The 19,709-nt window shown below is 37.9% G+C and overlaps 1 protein-coding gene across 6 annotated transcripts in view; it reads left to right on the top strand.

Annotated features, from left to right (window-relative positions):
* The window catches only part of ppp2r5ca (protein phosphatase 2, regulatory subunit B', gamma a), a 164,052-nt gene that overhangs the window by 130,210 nt on the left and 14,133 nt on the right, over positions 1-19,709 (top strand). For 5 of the 6 annotated variants that reach the window (XM_069916426.1, XM_069916425.1, XM_069916429.1 and 2 more), the window contains 5 exons: positions 3,027-3,197; positions 3,395-3,522; positions 4,519-4,620; positions 5,796-5,868; positions 7,516-7,581. In XM_069916426.1, coding sequence (XP_069772527.1) covers positions 3,027-3,197; positions 3,395-3,522; positions 4,519-4,620; positions 5,796-5,868; positions 7,516-7,581 — 540 coding nt within the window. Of the gene's footprint in view, positions 1-3,026; positions 3,198-3,394; positions 3,523-4,518; positions 4,621-5,795; positions 5,869-7,515; positions 7,582-19,447; positions 19,583-19,709 lie in introns of all 6 variants that reach the window. The other variant, XM_069916428.1, reaches the window with a different exon arrangement.

Genomic DNA, 19,709 nt, shown 5'->3' with positions numbered 1-19,709 from the left:
TCTCCTCTCTTATCATCTACTACATTTGGTGCACTTGATATAGCCTACTTGACATTCGTGGTGAGACCAAGTGCAGAATAGGTGAGCACTTTGCTGGCTATTTTAATTTCTATTCTCACACTTGTCTATTTGCCTGAGTACTTCTCTTGACAAGATGAGCCCAAATGTATATTTGAAAGACAGAACTTCACGTTTTGCCTATGTGATCTACAACCCAACGGCATCAAAATTGAGTTTCTCCATTTCAAGTAGCCACTCTTGGTCTTGGCCATTTAGGTTCTCGCACACCCTTCTTTTCACCTAGTCTCATTACCCAATTCCTCCCCCCTTCATCATCTGGCCACCACCTACACATCCTGTCCAATCTGGCTATCATTTCTCCCTTGCCAGGTTCCACCTCCTTTTCAGTAACTGACACCACTTTCACCCTCCCTCTCCATCCTGGCTCCATCTGCCTTTTTTTGGTTTTACCCTTTGACTGTTTCTACCTTTGTCTCCTGCCTCTCTCTCTCAACTCCATTCATCCTGCTCCTGTCTGGCTCCATCTGTCCTTCGTCCCTTCTCGGTTCACCTATCACCTACTAAATCTCTCATCTTTAATACTCTTTCCTGAGGCAGGGTTTTGATCTTAAATGTCAACTGTCCATTTCTCTCCATGGTGTGTGATCTGCTGAGTGCCTCCAGCTTTTTTTGCTATAGATTCTAATGTCTGCAATCACTTTATCACCATTCACAGAAGTTATTTGTTCTCAGTTTTGTATGAACATTGTGTTCACAAAACAAGTGCAGAAAATTCTTAAAATTTCCACACCTTCTCGTAATGAGAGTTAAAATGATCACGATTGATATGTATGTGGGTAAAGACAAAAATAGACTGAGGGATGAAGACGGGTAATGAGAGTAAAAATGATCACGATTGATATGTATGCGGGTAAAGAGGTATAAGAGTGAATAGAGACAATGAGCATACATGAATGTATCTGTACTTAGAGGAAAATATAGATAGTATAGACAAGAATTAATAAGGGAAGGTAATGGAATAGAGAGAATAAGGAGGGAATTAAAAGAGTGACCTTTGTGACATATGAAAAGTGAAATCTTTTCTGGGGGAGGCGGGGTGGGGGGAAATAGCGGTCACTGCAAAATCAGTTGACGCTTGCGAGTGGATTCGTAAATCCAAATGGAGAGGGGAGATGTGGTTGTCCGACAAGGGATAAAGGACAACTCAGGAGGTGAAGGGGAGATTGGGGATAAATAAGATAGAAATAGGAGAATAAGGAAAATGTTGGATGTTGTAGGAATGTTGTCTTATAAAGAGTTGAAACTAAGAAAACAGAAATGGAAAAGGAGGAAAGGTAATGATGGAAAAACGGAAAGAGAAGATAAACAAAATATAAAAGGGCTACGCTGAACTATATGTCTTTAAATATTAATGGAATACATAACCAAATTAAAAGGAAGAAACTACCAAATTTAAATGAATAAATGTATTCCATTAGAAAAAATAACATATTGGTTAAGAAATAATATTGAAATATTCGAACAAGTATAGGAGCCTTACATTAAATACAATAGCGAAAACCTACCGGGGACAAACATTACCTAAGTTGATGGAAGGAGAAGGAAAGAAAAGAATGGACTCAGTAGAATTTCTGGTGTAATTTTGTTGAATGACAACATTGTCTGACTGGCTTAATGCAACCTAGATTGTATACCTAAAATGGATGAGAGGGGGGGGTGGGGGGGTGGTTTGGGAGGAAAGGGGGGGGAGAAAAAGTCACTGTATATGTGTGAAAAATAAATAGTATATATCATGGCTAATGTGATTTATGGTGTGAAAAAAAAAGCTCCAAAAAAAAAAATTTCCACACCTTCTCGAAAATAAGTAGACATTTTCACCAGATCTCAATAGTAAAGGTATCTCATACATATTCTAATTGTGAGCCCTGCACTTAGATCCCTGATGAAAGGAAGCATTCTCCTTGCAACTAACCTGTGAAACCATTTAAGAATCTTTTAAGTTTCATTGGACCTCTCAGCCTCTGAATCTTCTAAACTCTAAAGAATATAGTTAGTTTTTATTCAATTTATCATTGTTTACAAATCAATCATCCCTGAACCCTGTCGGCTGAATTTTCAAAGCATCCTCTATGTAACAAGTACTCTTTTAGAAAAGGAAATCAAACATGAACACATTATTCCAGTTGTCATCACAATAAGGCCTGATAGAAGTGCAATAAATTTTCCATAGTCTTGTAATGAAATTATCTAATAATAGCTAGTTATTTTCTGCCTCGCTGCCTTTAGTAACTTGTGTACAAGCACACCTTGGACTCTTTAAGCATCATACACTATCTAATCTCTCATTATTTTAAAAAAATTCTGCATTTAATTTATGTACACCAACATGGATGACTGAATTTTCCACATTATATTCTCTGCCAATTCTTGCACATTCGTATATTAATCTCATTAGACTCTTTACTAATTTCGTATAATCACACTTGGAAACTTTGATGTACTCCACTAGTCCTGGCTTGCCAACCCTTGAATGATAAGAGTCTTCCCACTCTTTGAATTCTGTTCCATGACCAATTTTCAACCATGTTAAATCTCCTTATGCAGGATCTTGTTTAAAATCTCTGTGAATGTCTTATTCCACAGTCTTCAACCTTTGTGGGGAGCCACTCTTTGCCCTTGCATTTTGCATACCTATAAACACTAAACAATGCATTTCAATTGTCAACTTAATGGTCAACCTTTTCAGAAATAATGCATAATACAGTTTTGTTTGGTTATGAATGGTTATAGAAATACTTAATATAGTGGGAGAATTTTTTTTTAATGCTTATAAATTTAAAATGCCACACAATTGCATTTTGAGAAATATGACAAATATGGAACAGGTTATTTTTTTCAATTTACTTGTGAAATCCTTTGCTGCTAGTTCATTCTAAACATATTATCGTGTTTCAGAACTTTCAAAGTCTTGAGCTCTAAAACTGTTTTGATTTTTCTATCCGTAGGTGGTTATGGCATTGCTTAAGTATTGGCCAAAGACACACAGTCCAAAAGAAGTGATGTTCCTTAATGAACTGGAAGAAATTTTGGATGTTATTGAACCGTCAGAATTTGTAAAGGTCATGGAACCATTATTTCGACAGCTGGCAAAATGTGTTTCCAGTCCTCATTTTCAGGTGAGCATCAAGTTGCACAAAAAATCCTTAAATAAAGTTGTTTTTTTTTAAAAGTTGCACAAAAAATTGAGATTATATTTGCAACTTCTTTGGTTTAAATAAAAATTTGTTATATGATTTAGTGAATTACAAAAATTGCAACTGAAAATTGTATAATTTTAGTGTACAGGATTTTCACCTTTTAATCTACGTTGTAGGTAGCAGAACGAGCCCTTTATTATTGGAATAATGAGTATATCATGAGCCTTATCAGTGATAATGCAGCCAAGATCTTGCCAATTATGTTCCCATCCTTGTATCGTAATTCAAAGACTCATTGGAACAAGTAAGTCAATGGTTTTGTGTTATCTTTGGTCTTTCAGAAGTTCATCAAAAAAAAGTACATTGTTTTAAAATAAGGTATTATTTGTGGTTTGACTAATAAAAGCATGAGTATTAAAGTATGCTTCTAATTATTTTCTAACTTTGGCATATAAGTCTTCATATGAAATGTATTTTAGTTACAAAACTAAATTTATTTTCAACTATAAAGTATATTCGATGTTAATAGGAAGTTAAATAATTTTGTTTTACAAAAAAAAGTCAGTGGATAACTGATCCATTTTTTGTTATTTTATACCAGGTGAGTTTGTGATCATTTACAGTTAAGAGAATACATTTAGAATAACAACAAAAAATGTAATTGGGCAGGAAGTAAAATATGTAACTGATCTCTTCCAGCCGTGAGTGATTTAAATTTTCCCTTTCTTGTTCTTAATAATGAAATATGATTTGAGTGTTTAAATTAAGATGTAGGTCAACAAGAAATTACCAGATGCTGGGGTTTTTATGCAGTACACAAACTTATGTGGTGGAGAAACTCAACGGGTCATGCAGTGCCCTAGAAAGCAAAAAACAGTCGACATTTCAGGCCTGAACCCTTCTTCAGCATTGCCAAAAATCAGACAGATGTCCAAATAAAAAGATTAGAGGGCAGTGGTTGAGGAAATAAGGGAGGAACCAGGTCATGCAGTATCCATAGAAAGAACTTTTGTGTACTGTATAAGGATAAATTGGGAAGTGAGTGAGCTTAAACTTTTGTTAAAAGATGTGCAGTTTTGATCACTTGCAAAATTTTAAATTTAGACATGCAGCATGGTTACAGACCCTTTTGGTCCACAAGCCCGTGCCGCCCAATTACACCCAATTGACCAACAACCCCAGTATATTTTGAAGGGTGAGGGAAACCAGAGCATCCAGATAACTGATGTAAACTGATGATTGAAATCATTACATTTCTGTTCTGTGTAACCAGATTCAATTTAAAATGTTATTAATATAGGACTATTCATGGATTAATTTACAATGCACTGAAACTCTTTATGGAAATGAATCAGAAACTCTTTGATGACTGCACTCAACAGTTCAAAGCAGAAAGGCAAAAGTAAGTTCATCAATTTCTGTCTAGTTATCAAACCTGACACTGACATTTCTAGTACTGGCCAAACAGTAATGTTTAGTTGTAAAATATAATTATTTAGTAAATTAGAAACTGGCAGCAGAAATAAAATCTTAACTGATTCACCTTTATTAGTTTAATATGATTATCTCTACTACTGTTCCTTGCACATGGGCTCAGCAGGAATTGAAAAATTTATATTTTTTAATTTTGCAAAGCGTGATAACTATGGCATGTTACCCATTTTTTCCATCTAATTTTTGTTACTTTTAAGAAAGGCACATCATGTACCTTGGGAAAAGTGTTATAAAAGTCATTGAAGCCTGGATGTTGCCTGGTCCCAAAACTTCCTTGCAGCTTTCTGTGTTCTCATATGGAGTGAATAGAATTGGCTGCGATGCTTAACACTTTTCCAGAGAATGTAATCATGACTGGCAATGTCAGTGTTTGTTCATTCTTAACTGCCTCTTGAGCAAAGGTATTTGAGAATATCAATGGTGTGAGCTTGGATCACATGTGGGTCAGAACAGTAGATTTGTTGCCTGTAAAATATTACATGAGATTTTAATTAAATGAAATATTTAATAGTGTTTAACTTATAAATTTATTAAATTACTTGAGTTTTCTATTTGCCATTAGAGAATACGAACTCAAGACTCTAGATCAGTAGTCCATTCAATTTAGTATGTATTTCTATTCTTTTGTATTGGGCACTGCGGACAAAAGCAGCAATTTGCAGTGTTTATTGGGTGAATATAGTTGAAAATCTTTCAGTTCTACCTTTGGATGCTCAGCCATTATTAATAATGGAATGCTTTTGGAATATCCAGCAGCTATTTACTTGTCCGCTCCTTACATATTTGATCCATTTGTTATTATCTTGTAAGTCTGTTTATTGCATTCCATGTCAGATTGGCTCCTAACTTTTAGCTGAGTATTTATCATTAATAGAAAATTGAGAGAATTTTGTTACACTTACAAAGCTAGGATATGCACATGATTGTCCAATTATTTTCAAGCCAACTAGCAATTCTGGGAATAGGTGAAGAAAGTAATTGAAAGTTGTTGCAATTTTAGTATCTTTGATCTTGTTCTAACCAACTATCTGTTCGATAGTTTATTTTGTTTCTTTAAACTTGAATTTTTTTTGTGACATTCAGGGAGAAAGCTAAATTGAAAGAACGTGAAGAGGCTTGGCTCAAAATAGAAAATCTAGCCAAAGCAAATCCACAGGTATGCTTATTGTTGGAATAACTATTGTTCTCTGGACAGTATAATGCTGCATTAAATAAGATAGCAACTTCATACTTTTAATACAGAGCAAATTTGATAATATAGACTAAACTGTAGGGAATCCTTTTGCCTTGTCTCCAAGAATGTACACAAAAATGAAATTAAATGGACGATTCATTTTACAAGGCTTAAATATTGAAGTATTGATGCCTGACTCGCATTTGATTTGAGAGAGGAATATTTTACATGTGTAATTTATAATCTTATAACTGTGATCTTCAATACCAACTCTACATACTGATGTTAAAATTGCATTTCCTGATTTCAAACTTTTGCTTTTATTCAGAGTTTAACCATAAAAACTAGTAGTGTGATATATAATTTGGGGAGAAAGGAGTGACCATTCTTTTCTCCCACTCAGCAGTGTAGTTGTATTAATGTTTGTCCATCTAGTTTTCTTAGAATTTCTGGTGGTTCAAAACTATTCATTTGGGGATGCATAGAAAACTTGTGTCACCCAAGACACTCTTGTGTCTATTGGAAAATCTGTTTCAACTAACCTTGTCTATATTTAGTGCCTGAATTGATTATTTCCTGCTTTACAGTGTCATATAACTTGGTAAATTTAAAAATTAAACATAAAAACAGCGAGAAAGTTAATTAAGTTGCATTTCCACATCAAGAAAATTATTGGGTTTATTGACCTTAGTTATATCAATTTAAAAATGCTGTCTAACATTCTACATTTAGATAAATGGGTAATTTAATATACACTTTTCTCCCAGCAAAAAATATTAATCTCACATTCATGATTAAATTTACAGCCCTTTCTCATGCCAGCTTTTACTTTTTTTTTGTTAGTGTATTCTGTCTAATTTTCTATCCATATTTCCTAAAATGGGAGTTGTGGGAAATGTGCAGAATGCCATGAGAAATTAATTTTGAACCAGTGTTAATGACCCATAAAAAATGGCTTTTTGTAACTGCATACCTTTTTTTTGTTTCTCCCTCCTATGTCTTCCATAATTAAATTATTTACCTGATATAACATTGATTTGCTGAGTCACTGATAATTAAGTGAATTTTCAGCTTTCCCTCTCCAAAATGTAATAGAATGTTGGCTTTCCAAACCCTTTTCTGGTTGTCCTCTCCTTTTCTGTCTTGGTCCACTTATTTGTCTCTGTTCTTCTTTGAATAGTGCAGTTTACTGTACTTGTACAAAATCACAGTAAACTTTATAACTCATTGATGACTGGGTGGCACAGTAGTTTTCTTGTTGTAATTGAGTAATGCAGCCATGACTGTGATTTCCAGCCTCTTACTCCCTCCCACACCCCCCCTCCCCAACAAGAAGCCCAAGTTGGCCATCCATGAATAATCTCAAAACATGGGTTCATGGCACCAGCCAGTGTAGGAGGAAGTTGCTAAATTTGTATTAAATTTCAGTTTTCTTTCTAGAGAATAGAATTACCCATTTGGGAGCCCTTTCATGGTATTGAGATTGAATTCTATTGTTGGGGGGGAAAAAAGGAAAATTTATTGCTTTTTTCCCCCCCCCCATGCTTTTATTTGTCCATAAATATTGATATATGTCAGTCAAAATTGCTTTATTTTAACCAAGCTTCACAAGTGACTTCCTTTTATCAGACACTGGGTTCCTATCGAAATTGGCCATCCTGGGAACTGTCCATGTGCCCTGTCTCCAAAAATCAGGTAGGCAATTATATCAAAATGCACACAGACTTCATTTTTTAATGTCATGTATATTTCATTGCTACCCCTTTAAGCAAGTTAAATGTTTAGTTGTGGGATAAAGAGAGTTCTCAGTAGATCTCATGGCATATGTACAGTCCTGAATGCAGTTTTGGATGAGCTCAAGGAAAATGTTATTTTAAACAAATACACCTTGAACCTAGTGTAATCCAAAATTGATTTGGAGAATTGCAAGTTATAGTTTCATTCCAATACTGTAAAACTTTGCTTTTAGAATGCATTGTAATTGTGAGATTTCAAAATCTGTTAAATGAACATTTTTAATTCAGGAATTTTTGAATGTCTTGGTCCTCACCATTTCAGCTACTTTTAAAAAATCTTCTGTAATCATTACTACATAAAAGATTATCTGTCATCCAATATTCTATGGCTGAAAGTACAAAAGAGATGAATTTTGACTAAAACTGAGATGAACTGCCCTTCCACTGACAATTTTCTAATTTAGGATACATTGAAGGCTTATTTAAGCAACCACATTATTAGATATACTAAAGGGCTAAAAAGGGAATACATGAAGGAAATTAGTAAGATGGAACAAGACATAGCTCAACTGGAAAAAAAACTACCAAAGATCAGGGTCTGAGGAAAAATACAGGGATTTAGTGAATAAAAAACTCAAATACAATGTGTTGCAAACATACAAACAGAAAAGTTGATATTAAGATGGAGGCAACAGTATTATGAGCTGGGGGACAAGACCCATGAGGTTTATTCTAGCTATTGAGCTGCTGGCAGAAACCATTTGGTGGGATCCAGACATAAAGGGGTTCAAGGTGGGCCAGGTGGAACACAAAATCAACTTCTTTGCTGACTATGTGTTATTATATTTGACAGGGGCGGGGGGGTGGGGGTGTCATTGGCCTAACTGAGGGACCACAATGGAGGATTATGGGAAGGACTCAGATACAAGGTTAATCTAGACAAAAGTGAGATCATGCCTTTGACAAAAGGTGATTATAGACCCTACCAACAGGGAAGCCACTTTAAGTGGCCGCAGTAAGGCATTAAATACCTGGGAATAAAAGTGGATAAAGACTTACACATTGTATATCAGCTAAAACTCTGCCCATAATGTTAGTGGGGAGAGTTAATTGTGTAAAAATGAAGATGATACCAAGACTACAATATCTTTTTCAAACGCTGCCCATTTTGTTGCCCCAGTGCTTCTTTAACTTGCTCAATGGATGTCAGAAACTTTCTGTGGAATGGTAAGATGTCTAGAGTCTCCATGGAAAAGTTGATATGGGAATATAAATTGGAGTCTTAAAATTGCCAGATTTTTTAAAATACTACTGGGTATCCCAGGTGAGGTTTATCACCTCATTTTTTGAGGGAGCGGGTCCCCCCCTTCCTGGGCAAAATTGGGATACATGCAATAGGCAAGAAGATGGTAGGAGAATTTATATTCAAATGGGACATCAAATTGATCTAAAAATAACAGATAACTATATAATAAAACATATGTGGCAGACATGGAAAAGAATAAATCTATGGATTGATGGTGGGGATATCTCCTAAAATGCCCTTGACCCAGAACAATTTAATACCTATGACTTTGGGCAATAAGATCCTGGACACCTAGTGCCAGAAGTGAATCAGATGTATCGAGGATTGTTAATATCAAGGGCAGTTCATGTCATCTGAACAGTTGAGGATCAAATATGAGTTATCAAACAGAACATTCTTCTGCTTTCTGCAATTAAGATCTTTCCTAAGGGATAAGCTGGGACCAACAATGACCCTGCCTGACTGTAGTGACATGGAGATTCTAATTCGATAGGGGAATGTATGTAAATTTATATCCAAGTTTATTCCATATTCCAAAGTGAGGGTTCAAAACCAGGCTTACATCGGTCGAGGGAAAGATGGGAGTCGGAGTTGGGCATAACAATTGATGAACAATGGTGAGAAGATTTGTGTCTGAATATAATGGTGCAATATAATGTCTTGCATCATTTGTACCTCACACTGGAAAAATTACAGAGGTCAAAGCCATAAATTTTTGAAATATGTTTTAGATGTGGCATGGAGGTTGGAACCTTTGTCCACTTCTCCTAGCTATGTACAAGGATGAGATCCTTCTGGGAAGACCTTGGGGGCATTCTGAAAAAGATTTCAAAAGTGGATTTTCCACAAGATCCAGAGTTGTACCTTTTGGGGAACATTACGGTATTATAATTTAGTCTGTCCAAACACCAAATTCAATTTGTGACGGTCACCCTGTAAGTAGCCAGGAAGTGGATAGCGGTTATGTCAAAGTCCGACTCCCAGCTAAGCATCGCAATGCAGTGTTGTATTCCCCTGGAGAAAATCACTTACAATTTAAGGAAGAGATATGACACATTCATTGAAGTATGGCAACTTTATCTGAAGTACATAGGTGCACAGATATAATCTACACTCTCTACAGTTGAGGTTGTAGAAAAGAAAGCTGCAAATAATAGTTCAGGCAACATCTCTGGAGACAAAATTTGATTTATACTTATAGTCTTCATCAGCACTAGTAATTTCTGATACAATCAGAAAAGCTCACTATCTGAAGTGGTCAAATTCAATGCCAATTTCTCTAGCTCAGTGGTTTTCAAACTGCCCCTAAAAGAGGGGTTGTTTGAAAACCACTGCTCTAGGTTATAATGTGCAGTCAAAATATAAGATGCTTCTCCCAGAGCTTTGTTGGAACAACGTAGAAGTTCAAAGACACAGGAGTCAAGAGTGTGAGTGCATTAGAAAATTAAAGTGACAGGCAACTGGTCACTGCAGGTCATTCTTGTGAACTGAGCTGAGATGCTTAGCAAAGAGATCACCCAATCTCGGTTTGATTTTTCCATGCAGAGAAGACCATACTGTGATTACTGAATATGGTACACTAAATTACAATTAGGACAAGTGAAACACCTTTTCCTGTTGAAGCAATGATCAGAGGCCAGAAAAGGAGTGTAGCAACTATTTTCCTTTATAATTGCTTGGAGGATATTAGAATGTTGTTATCTATCACTCGTTCAAACAAATCCATACTTAAAGTTGAGTTTTTCAGAGTTTAGTAAACATTGTTATCAGTTGCTATACATTGTTAAAGCTGTTAACATTATTAGTCGGTGCTAAAACTTTGTTAAATGGGGAGTAATTCCCTACCATTTAGAAGAACAAAGAAAACTAAACTAACATGTAATCTAACAAGCAGCAAGACCTTGACTTGAAGATGTTGCCAGGAGACACTCAAAGCATAAGTAAACAACTTCTTGAAAACTGAAAACAGAATTTACTTGCAACCATAAAATACATTTTAACCCTTACAATACTGGCACCTAATTATGTTTAAAAATAATTACCATTACAAAGAAAAAAATTAAAAATAGTACATAGAAGTATATATTGGTTAATTTTTTTTTAAAGTGAAAGTCATTTATCAAAGCTTTCTGCTTCTTGTATAAAAAAAACACATTTTGGTAATTGGTCTGTTCAGAAAGCCAGTTTTAGTCTTAATCTGAACTTGATGTACAAATTCTCTTTTGTCCTGGATGATATCAACAATCTTCACCATCAACTTCTGGATGCTGAATGATCCATGATGATCACATCTTTAGCTGTGAAATTGCGCCTGATTTTAAACCATTTCTGTTGTTCCTGAAACAGTGGAAGATATTCTTTCACCTATCTTTTCCAAAACAAATCGGATATAAATTGCACCTGTTTCCACCTGTGGTGTGCATACATCTTCCTTCTTAAACTGCCCCGGTGGAAATAAACTTCTGACAAAAGCGGATCATATCCATTTCAGCATTAATCAATTCTTTAAACGTGAGATTCAAGAAAAGGGAGGTCTCAAGATCTCCTGTCTCTTTTTGTGATAGATCTTTTTGATGGGTGTTATCCAATTGAAATTGAGCAGGAACATTGCTTTTTTGTTTGTTCTGTCTGCTATGATTCAGAAACCATCTTTTAAATCTGAGCATCCATGCTGTTGCCTTTCTCAAACAATTCCAGGATGACAAGTAATGGATTAGGCAGGTAACTGAATCCATTTTTTCAGACTTTATCTGAACAACATTTGCAGTCTTACTCCTGATTTCAGGGTCCTCTGGTATTTTTTTTTTAATCAGGATTTTGAGGCCATTCATTTTGAGGCTGTAGAAGAAATCGAGGCTCTGACACCCACATTTCATTCTTCAGAAAAAACACTCAATTTTCAAACCTCAGGAAGCCAGATCGGCAGTATTGTTAATTGTGTTGACATAACTCCACTGAATTGGACATGAAAGTCCGTAACCCTTATGGTTTTATTTTTGATGTATTTGAGCACAGAAGTGCTTTCAGTCCAAAATATGGAGTCTGTTAGTTTCATCTACAACTCTCTTTTCAACATTGTGTCCATTTTGCTCACCATGGTGGCAGCCATCAACTCTATTCGTGGGATAGTGACTGGTTTCAAAGGAGCTACTCTGGCCTTTCCCATTGCAAATCCACAATGTATCTGATCCTTGTTATCATGCAGTAACAGGAAATTAACAGTTCTGTAAATGTCATCACGTGCATCAGCAAAATTATGCAACTGAGTAGATGTCACAGTTCCAAAATTTGTGGGTTTGAAGCATCCGTTTAATCCAGCTTACAAAGATTCTGAATCCAACAAGTCCATTCTTGAACTATGGATTCTGGTATCTTATCATCCCAACCAATCTTTTTCAGGATCTTCTTGCAGTCAGGATAACTGGTGCCAATATTCCTAGAGGATCACATATCAAACTGACAGTTGATAGAATCCCCCTTGTGAGAGGCCGGTCCTTCAAAATGATTTTGAACTTAAAAACATCACACTGAACACACCATTGTACACCCAGCACAATCTCATCAGGAAGGTGGTCATGATTTAAGTCCAAATTCTTTATTTCTTTTGCCCTCTCTCTTTCAGTCAATACCTGGAAACTGTTATGTGTCCATTTGGTAAGTAGAAAGCCTGCTTTGAAACCGATCTCTTTTTAACTCATGATGAAGAGCTACTGCTTCTGTTACTGTAGCTGCAGGAGTGAGATAGTCATCCACAGAGAAGTTATTCCTGATGGTGCTTATAGCTTGAGAGCTAAATTTGCACAACTTGGTGATGAATTCACTCCAAATAGATGTCCTGTCATTCTGTATTCTACTCTATTATGACCGTAGTCTCCATCAGGCCACCAAAGGTCTTTTTTTGTTACTTTCATCTGACGGAACATTGTTTCAACGACTAGTTGGAACTAGTTAAGACTCCTATCAATGTACCGATCATATCAGGACCCCGTAAGATTTGAGAATTTAAGGAAACTCCTCGAAAGGTTGCTCCACAATCAAACACCACACAAAGTTTTTTCTTCTGTGGATGCAAAACCCCATGGTGTGGTAAGTACAATTTTTTTGCCATCACCAGTTTCCAAGATATCATCTTATTTTTTCTCTGCATAACCTTTTAATATCATGTCAGACATGCATTTGGTGTCGTCTGAATGAAAGGAAGAATCTTTCTCTTTAAATTCAGTTGTTCGACAATACTTCTATTATCAATATAGCGACTATCTTCCATTATAGTTGCCTGAGGAACCTGGATTTTCTTGTTTATGATTCATTCATCAAAAAAGATCCATAACAAAATTGACTAGTTTTCCGATGTTCATTAGACCTTGTATGGGTTATTAATCACAATTTTGATATACAAATAAATGATGCTTAAAAGATACTTAATACGATACTTAACAGAGTTAAGTTCCAAGACCCTCCATCTTCCCAGAACAAGGAGAAATTCAAAACTGACCATCTTATCTCAAAAAAACAGAGAGAGCTAGTTATCTTGAAGCAAGATGTTACTAGACAACGACAGGATTAATGACAACATTCACTGGCAATAATATATTTTCAAGACAATTAAGTAATTTTAACCCTTACAATCAGGCATGCATATTTCCCTTTTCTTTAAAAGGTAATCCAAAACAATAATGATCATTAACTAGTTTGGCAGTTTTTGTCACTGATTCCAAGAATAGCTGGTATTCCTTTGAAGGTTCTTGTGGTCATCCCTGGGACACTCAGGGAAGTCATTCTTGAACTGCTGCTCCCACAGCCTATCAAGCTTAACAATGGATATCCTGCTGACACTTGTAGCTGACTGATTTTGAACCTCTTCTTCCTCCCTAATGGTCCATTAATCATCCAACCTTGTATAGTTTTGACAGAGTAATGTCCATCTTCCACACTAGTTGTTCCAGAGCTTTTAATACATCTGAACCAATCAGCAACTCAATCTCCAGAGTTGATTTCGCATAAACAAACATTTTTTTCAAATATGTTCATGGTTCAATGTTGTTTTGATGTGGGATGTTTCCTTTATGCACAGGCACAGTTTTCTGAGTGTATACGCCTGTAAGCTCACAAAAATCATTACTATCCAGTCTAGCAATCAGAGTATGAGGTATCATTCATTTGATGAAGGCCTCAAGCCCGAAACGTTGGTTATGTATTTTGTGATTTATTTGTAACATTTTGGGATGCTTTTGGCTGCATGTCGCAGCAGAATCGCATTTTGCTGATATGTCCTTCACACAGACAGCCAAAACATATTTGATTTTTCTTCAAAAAAAAGTTTTTCGTACTATGCATCTTCTTTTCCATCTGTGCTTGTCATTACAGAACAAACCTTTCTTCACAACAGGCAAACTTTTATTTCCCTTAATTTCTTTATCTGCCACTGCCAGGGAGGTGGCAAATGTACTTTTTAAAAAAATTTGGTTTAGGGTAATTTCTTTACTTACTGTTTGAGTGCCTTTGATACTTCCATTCACTGGATCTGTGACAATGTCCACTTGCCCTTCAATCAACTCCACCAAATCCTTAAAAGTAGCTGTTTCATCACAAACTGAACTTCTCCATAGTTCTTTCATCCGGTAGGATCATTTATTTAAAATGATTAGCGTGATGTTTTAACATCCTCTCAGAAAGAGGGCGTAAGGTTGTAAAGCCTTCATGTCATCCGGTCTTATTGACAACCACGAAAGAGCCTTCTGTACATAAGCTGTAGCAATTTTATGATTGTTGCCAAAATGCTTTTTTAGTAAAAACTTTGCCTTTTTGAATCCTTTGTTCTGGGCCATATGATGGCAACTCTTTACAAGATCTTGTGGTTGTCCACTCATGAACTCCTCCATATAATATAGACAATCCTCTTGAGTTTTGGCTCTTAGTTTCAATACCACATTCAAAGTTTTTTATAAACACTTGGAATTGAAGTGAGCCACTATCAAAAATGGAATCTTTCTCTTGGGCTGAGAAGAGAGAGACTGTAACTGCATTAATGGTGCAGTATTTCATCTTGCCTTCTCATGCCTGGGCATAAGTTACTTTGTTCACCCAGATTTCTATTACCTGTCGGGAGCAGGTAGTATACTGCTTCATAAAGTGGCATTAGGCTCATCTCTCTGTCCACTGGGGTCATTATTTGGGTTTGAGATTTGGAACCACTGTACCTTAACCTGCTAGTTCGGGACCATGCAAGTCTAGTAAACATAACACTGGCCCTTCTTTGGTATTAAGTATTTCCTTTTTCTGTTGTCCTCCCTCAAAACATGACTCCAAACCAATAGATGCTTTAGGTAATTTATTTTGAGCACCAAATACTTCAGAGCCATCTTGTGCCCTCAACCTGGCCTGATTAACAGCATTTATTTTTGTCCAGTTCCAGTTGCTCCTTTTGCCTTTTGAGCTGCACCTCCTCCCTTCTTAGCTGCTCCTCCTCCAACTCATTTTCCACCCACAGCTGCTCCTCCTCGCTCCGAGGCTGCTCCCGTCCCAGCTCCTCGCTCCGAGGCTGCTCCCGTCCCAGCTCCTCGCTCCGAGGCTGCTCCCGTCCCAGCTCCTCGCTCCGAGGCTGCTCCCGTCCCAGCTCCTCGCTCCGAGGCTGCTCCCGTCCCAGCTCCTCGCTCCGAGGCTGCTCCCGTCCCAGCTCCTCGCTCCGAGGCTGCTCCCGTCCCAGCTCCTCGCTCCGAGGCTGCTCCCGTCCCAGCTCCTCGCTCCGAGGCTGCTCCCGTCCCAGCTCCTCGCTCCGAGGCTGCTCCCGTCCCAGCTCCTCGCTCCGAGGCTGCTCCCGTCCCAGCTCCTCGCTCCGAGGCTGCTCCCGTCCCAGCTCCTCGCTCCGAGGCTGCTCCCGTCCCAGCTCCTCGCTCCGAGACTGCTCCCGTCCCAGCTCCTCGCTCCGAGGCTGCTCCCGTCCCAGCTCCTCGCTCCGAGGCTGCTCCCGTCCCAGCTCCTCGCTCCGAGGCTGCTCCCGTCTCAGCTCCTCGCTCCGAGGCTGCTCCCGTCCCAGCTCCTCGCTCCGAGGCTGCTCCCGTTCCAGCTCCTCGCTGTGCATGGACTAATTCTTCTTCTTTGGCTGGGCTTCGCGGACGAAGATTTATGGAGGGGGTAAAAGTCCATGTCAGCTGCAGGCTCGTTTGTGGCTGACAAGTCCGATGCGGGACAGGCAGACACGGTTGCAGCGGCTGCAGGGGAAAATTGGTGGGTTGGGTGTTGGGTTTTTCCTCCTTTGCCTTTTGTCAGTGAGGTGGGCTCTGCGGTCTTCTTCAAAGGAGGTTGCTGCCCGCCAAACTGTGAGGCGCCAAGATGCACAGTTTGAGGCGATATCAGCCAACTGGCGGTGGTCAATGTGGCAGGCACCAAGAGATTTCTTTAGGCAGTCCTTGTACCTTTTCTTTGGTGCACCTCTGTCACGGTGGCCAGTGGAGAGCTCGCCATATAACACGATCTTGGGAAGGCGATGGTCCTCCATTCTGGAGACGTGACCCACCCAGCGCAGCTGGTTCTTCAGCAGTGTGGACTCGATGCTGTCGACCTCTGCCATCTCGAGTACTTCGACGTTAGGGATGAAAGCGCTCCAATGGATGTTGAGGATGGAGCGGAGACAACGCTGGTGGAAGCGTTCTAGGAGCCGTAGGTGATGCCGGTAGAGGACCCATGATTCGGAGCTGAACAGGAGTGTGGGTATGACAACGGCTCTGTATACGCTTATCTTTGTGAGGTTTTTCAGTTGCTTGTTTTTCCAGACTCTTTTGTGTAGTCTTCCAAAGGCGCTATTTGCCTTGGCGAGTCTGTTGTCTATCTCATTGTCGATCCTTGCATCTGATGAAATGGTGCAGCCGAGATAGGTAAACTGGTTGACCGTTTTGAGTTTTGTGTGCCTGATGGAGATGTGGGGGGGCTGGTAGTCATGGTGGGGAGCTGGCTGATGGAGGACCTCAGTTTTCTTCAGGCTGACTTCCAGGCCAAACATTTTGGCAGTTTCCGCAAAGCAGGACGTCAAGCGCTGAAGAGCTGGCTCTGAATGGGCAACTAAAGCGGCATCGTCTGCAAAGAGTAGTTCACGGACAAGTTTCTCTTGTGTCTTGGTGTGAGCTTGCAGGCGCCTCAGATTGAAGAGACTGCCATCCGTGCGGTACTGGATGTAAACAGCGTCTTCATTGTTGGGGTCTTTCATGGCTTGGTTCAGCATCATGCTGAAGAAGATTGAAAAGAGGGTTGGTGTGAGAACACAGCCTTGCTTCACGCCATTGTTAATGGAGAAGGGTTCAGAGAGCTCATTGCTGTATCTGACCCGACCTTGTTGCTCCCGTCCCAGCTCCTCGCTGTGCATGGACTAATTAATGTTTTGATAAAATGAGAGACCTGCAAATAAATTTTCCATTGAAGAATTTTTCTATACTGAAATATTCTATTTGCAAGTACACGTTTTGTACTTTAAATCTTCGTCCAACTTTAATAAATATATTAATATTAATACAAAGAATATATTTAAGAATGCCATGTAGTTATCCTCATGTCCCTTATCACTAGAAGGGCCATATTAATGAGATGGAAAGATACTGTCCCTCCCACTTACACTCAGTGGTTGTCTGATATGATGGAATGATTGCCTTTGGAGGAAAAAATTACTGAAATTAATCTTTGTTTCTTTATGGGGTTACTTTCTTAATTATTTTCAAAATTTGTAAGATTAATTCATTTCTTATTTTTGACCCTATTGTTTACCTTTTTTTATTAGTAGTGGACTGTTTGTATAAAGCCAGTAGCCTCCGAAGGGAGGGGATTGATAATTAGCATAGTGGTATTTTTCATTTTTCTAAACTTTTTCAATGTAACATAGGTTTCAAAATTATTTTTATTACTACATAAGATTTGTTAATATTTTATTGTCATGTACCTATGTAACATTTATTTGATGAAACCAATAAAAATATTGAAAAAGAAGAATGCTACATTCTTCATCCATTCAAGTTAACAGGAGCAATGCAACACAAAGCAGAACCTTTTTGGATACTGCTACACATCTCCAACAGCTCTGCTTTTGTTTCTGTATATACTTAAAACCATTGCTGTAATTGTTTCCTGTGTTACATAGATCTGTTTTAGTTGCTGGATAACATTTAGAGGCCTAGATTATTGATGAAGAGACTCTGGATCCAATCCTTCCCTGCCAACTAAAGAATTTGAATTCAATATCAAATTAATCTAAAATTAAAAGTTATCGGCATCAATGAAATGAGTCCATTTATTGTCAAAAATCCAGCATCTTTACTGATACTCTTCAGTGTACCTGGGCTTTTATGTTTATGACACTGCTCTCAACTACCACCACCAAGTTGTATATCCTGACTTGGAAATCTCAAGCAGCGTGATGTTTACTAAAATATGGCTGCAGCTATTACTCTGTGGGCAGTTAGAATTAGACATAAATGCTAACATCATCAGCAAAAATGTATAAAGGGAAGAAATTAGATTACACTGTTGAAGGTAACTTCCTGACGCTTGCACGTTACTTATTGTCCTGTGCATGAATGCTCTGAGTATTGCCACACATATCAATGGACTGCTCCATTTGCTTAAGTGTTGTAAATGGAATGGATCACATGCAGCCATTACCAAACACAACTACTTTTGATTGGAAGGAAGGTCTTTGGAGTAGCTTCGGATTGTTAGGCCTAGAATACTGTGCTCTTAGTGATTTCCTGAAATTTTGATTGTTTTCCAAAAATCATTACTGTTGCAAGATAGGATCAAACATAGAAATGTTTTATCTTTGTATCTATTGACTTCACTTTTACCAAGTCCCTTTGATACCAGGCTTACTAAGTTGTGGCTTGATGTTGCATTAAATTAAGTAGTATCTGCAAAATTCAGCCCTATTCCAAACATAAAACTGTGCTATGGTCCAGAGCAAATAGTCTCGGTGAAAACGCAAACTGAATTTCATTGAGCTGTGTTTTGGTGATGCTATCCAACTACGACACTTTAATGTTGCCAGAATTATATCACTTTAGCTAAAGTAAACATGAACGACTGACACTTAGTAAAATTCTAACTTAGATGTTTTTTTGAAATCAAGAACACCAAATAGTTCCTAAAGTGCAAATAATATCATTCTCATTTTTTTTGAAAAGGTTCACCTGGTAGTATGCAGCAAAATGGCATAGAAAAGCTGTAACAATGAACCCAAAAGAAAGTTGGAGGAACTGCTTCATGTTTCTTGTTCTTGGATAGTAGACGTTGGTGGCAATCAGCATTTATTTTTTATCATTAATTGTCCTTAGCAGGCCAGTTCTGAGGACAGTTAAGAATTGAATTTGTTACTGTGCATCTCGTTTTTGTGTATAGGTCTGACCAGGGAAGAATACCATGTTTTCTCACAAGGACATTTATGAATTGGGTGGGTCTTTACAGTACCAAACAACTTTCTGGATGTTATGCTAGCTGTATCATTCCAGATAATATTTTAAACTAAATTTTGTATTCTTAGGTGCTGGAAGCCTCGGGTGGTGGACCAGTAGTACAGTTATTGTTAAACACACAGAATCCAGATGCTGGAATCTTGAGCAAACAATGAGCTTCTGGAGGAACTCAGTGGGTCAGACAGCACCTATGAGTAGAAATGGTCAGTTAACGATTCGGGTTGGAACCCTTTATTAAGACAGTCAATAAAGCTGGATATAATGTTGAATATAAAAGTGACCATAATAAAGGAGAACCTGAAAAATGTAATCTGTTTTTATGCACTTTAT

Source organism: Narcine bancroftii, chromosome 2 (genome assembly GCF_036971445.1).
Source record: "Narcine bancroftii isolate sNarBan1 chromosome 2, sNarBan1.hap1, whole genome shotgun sequence".
In the NCBI taxonomy this organism is placed as follows: domain Eukaryota; kingdom Metazoa; phylum Chordata; class Chondrichthyes; order Torpediniformes; family Narcinidae; genus Narcine; species Narcine bancroftii.
The sequence above is the reverse complement of the archived record's forward strand: the minus strand, read 5'-3'. Positions and strand labels throughout refer to the sequence as shown.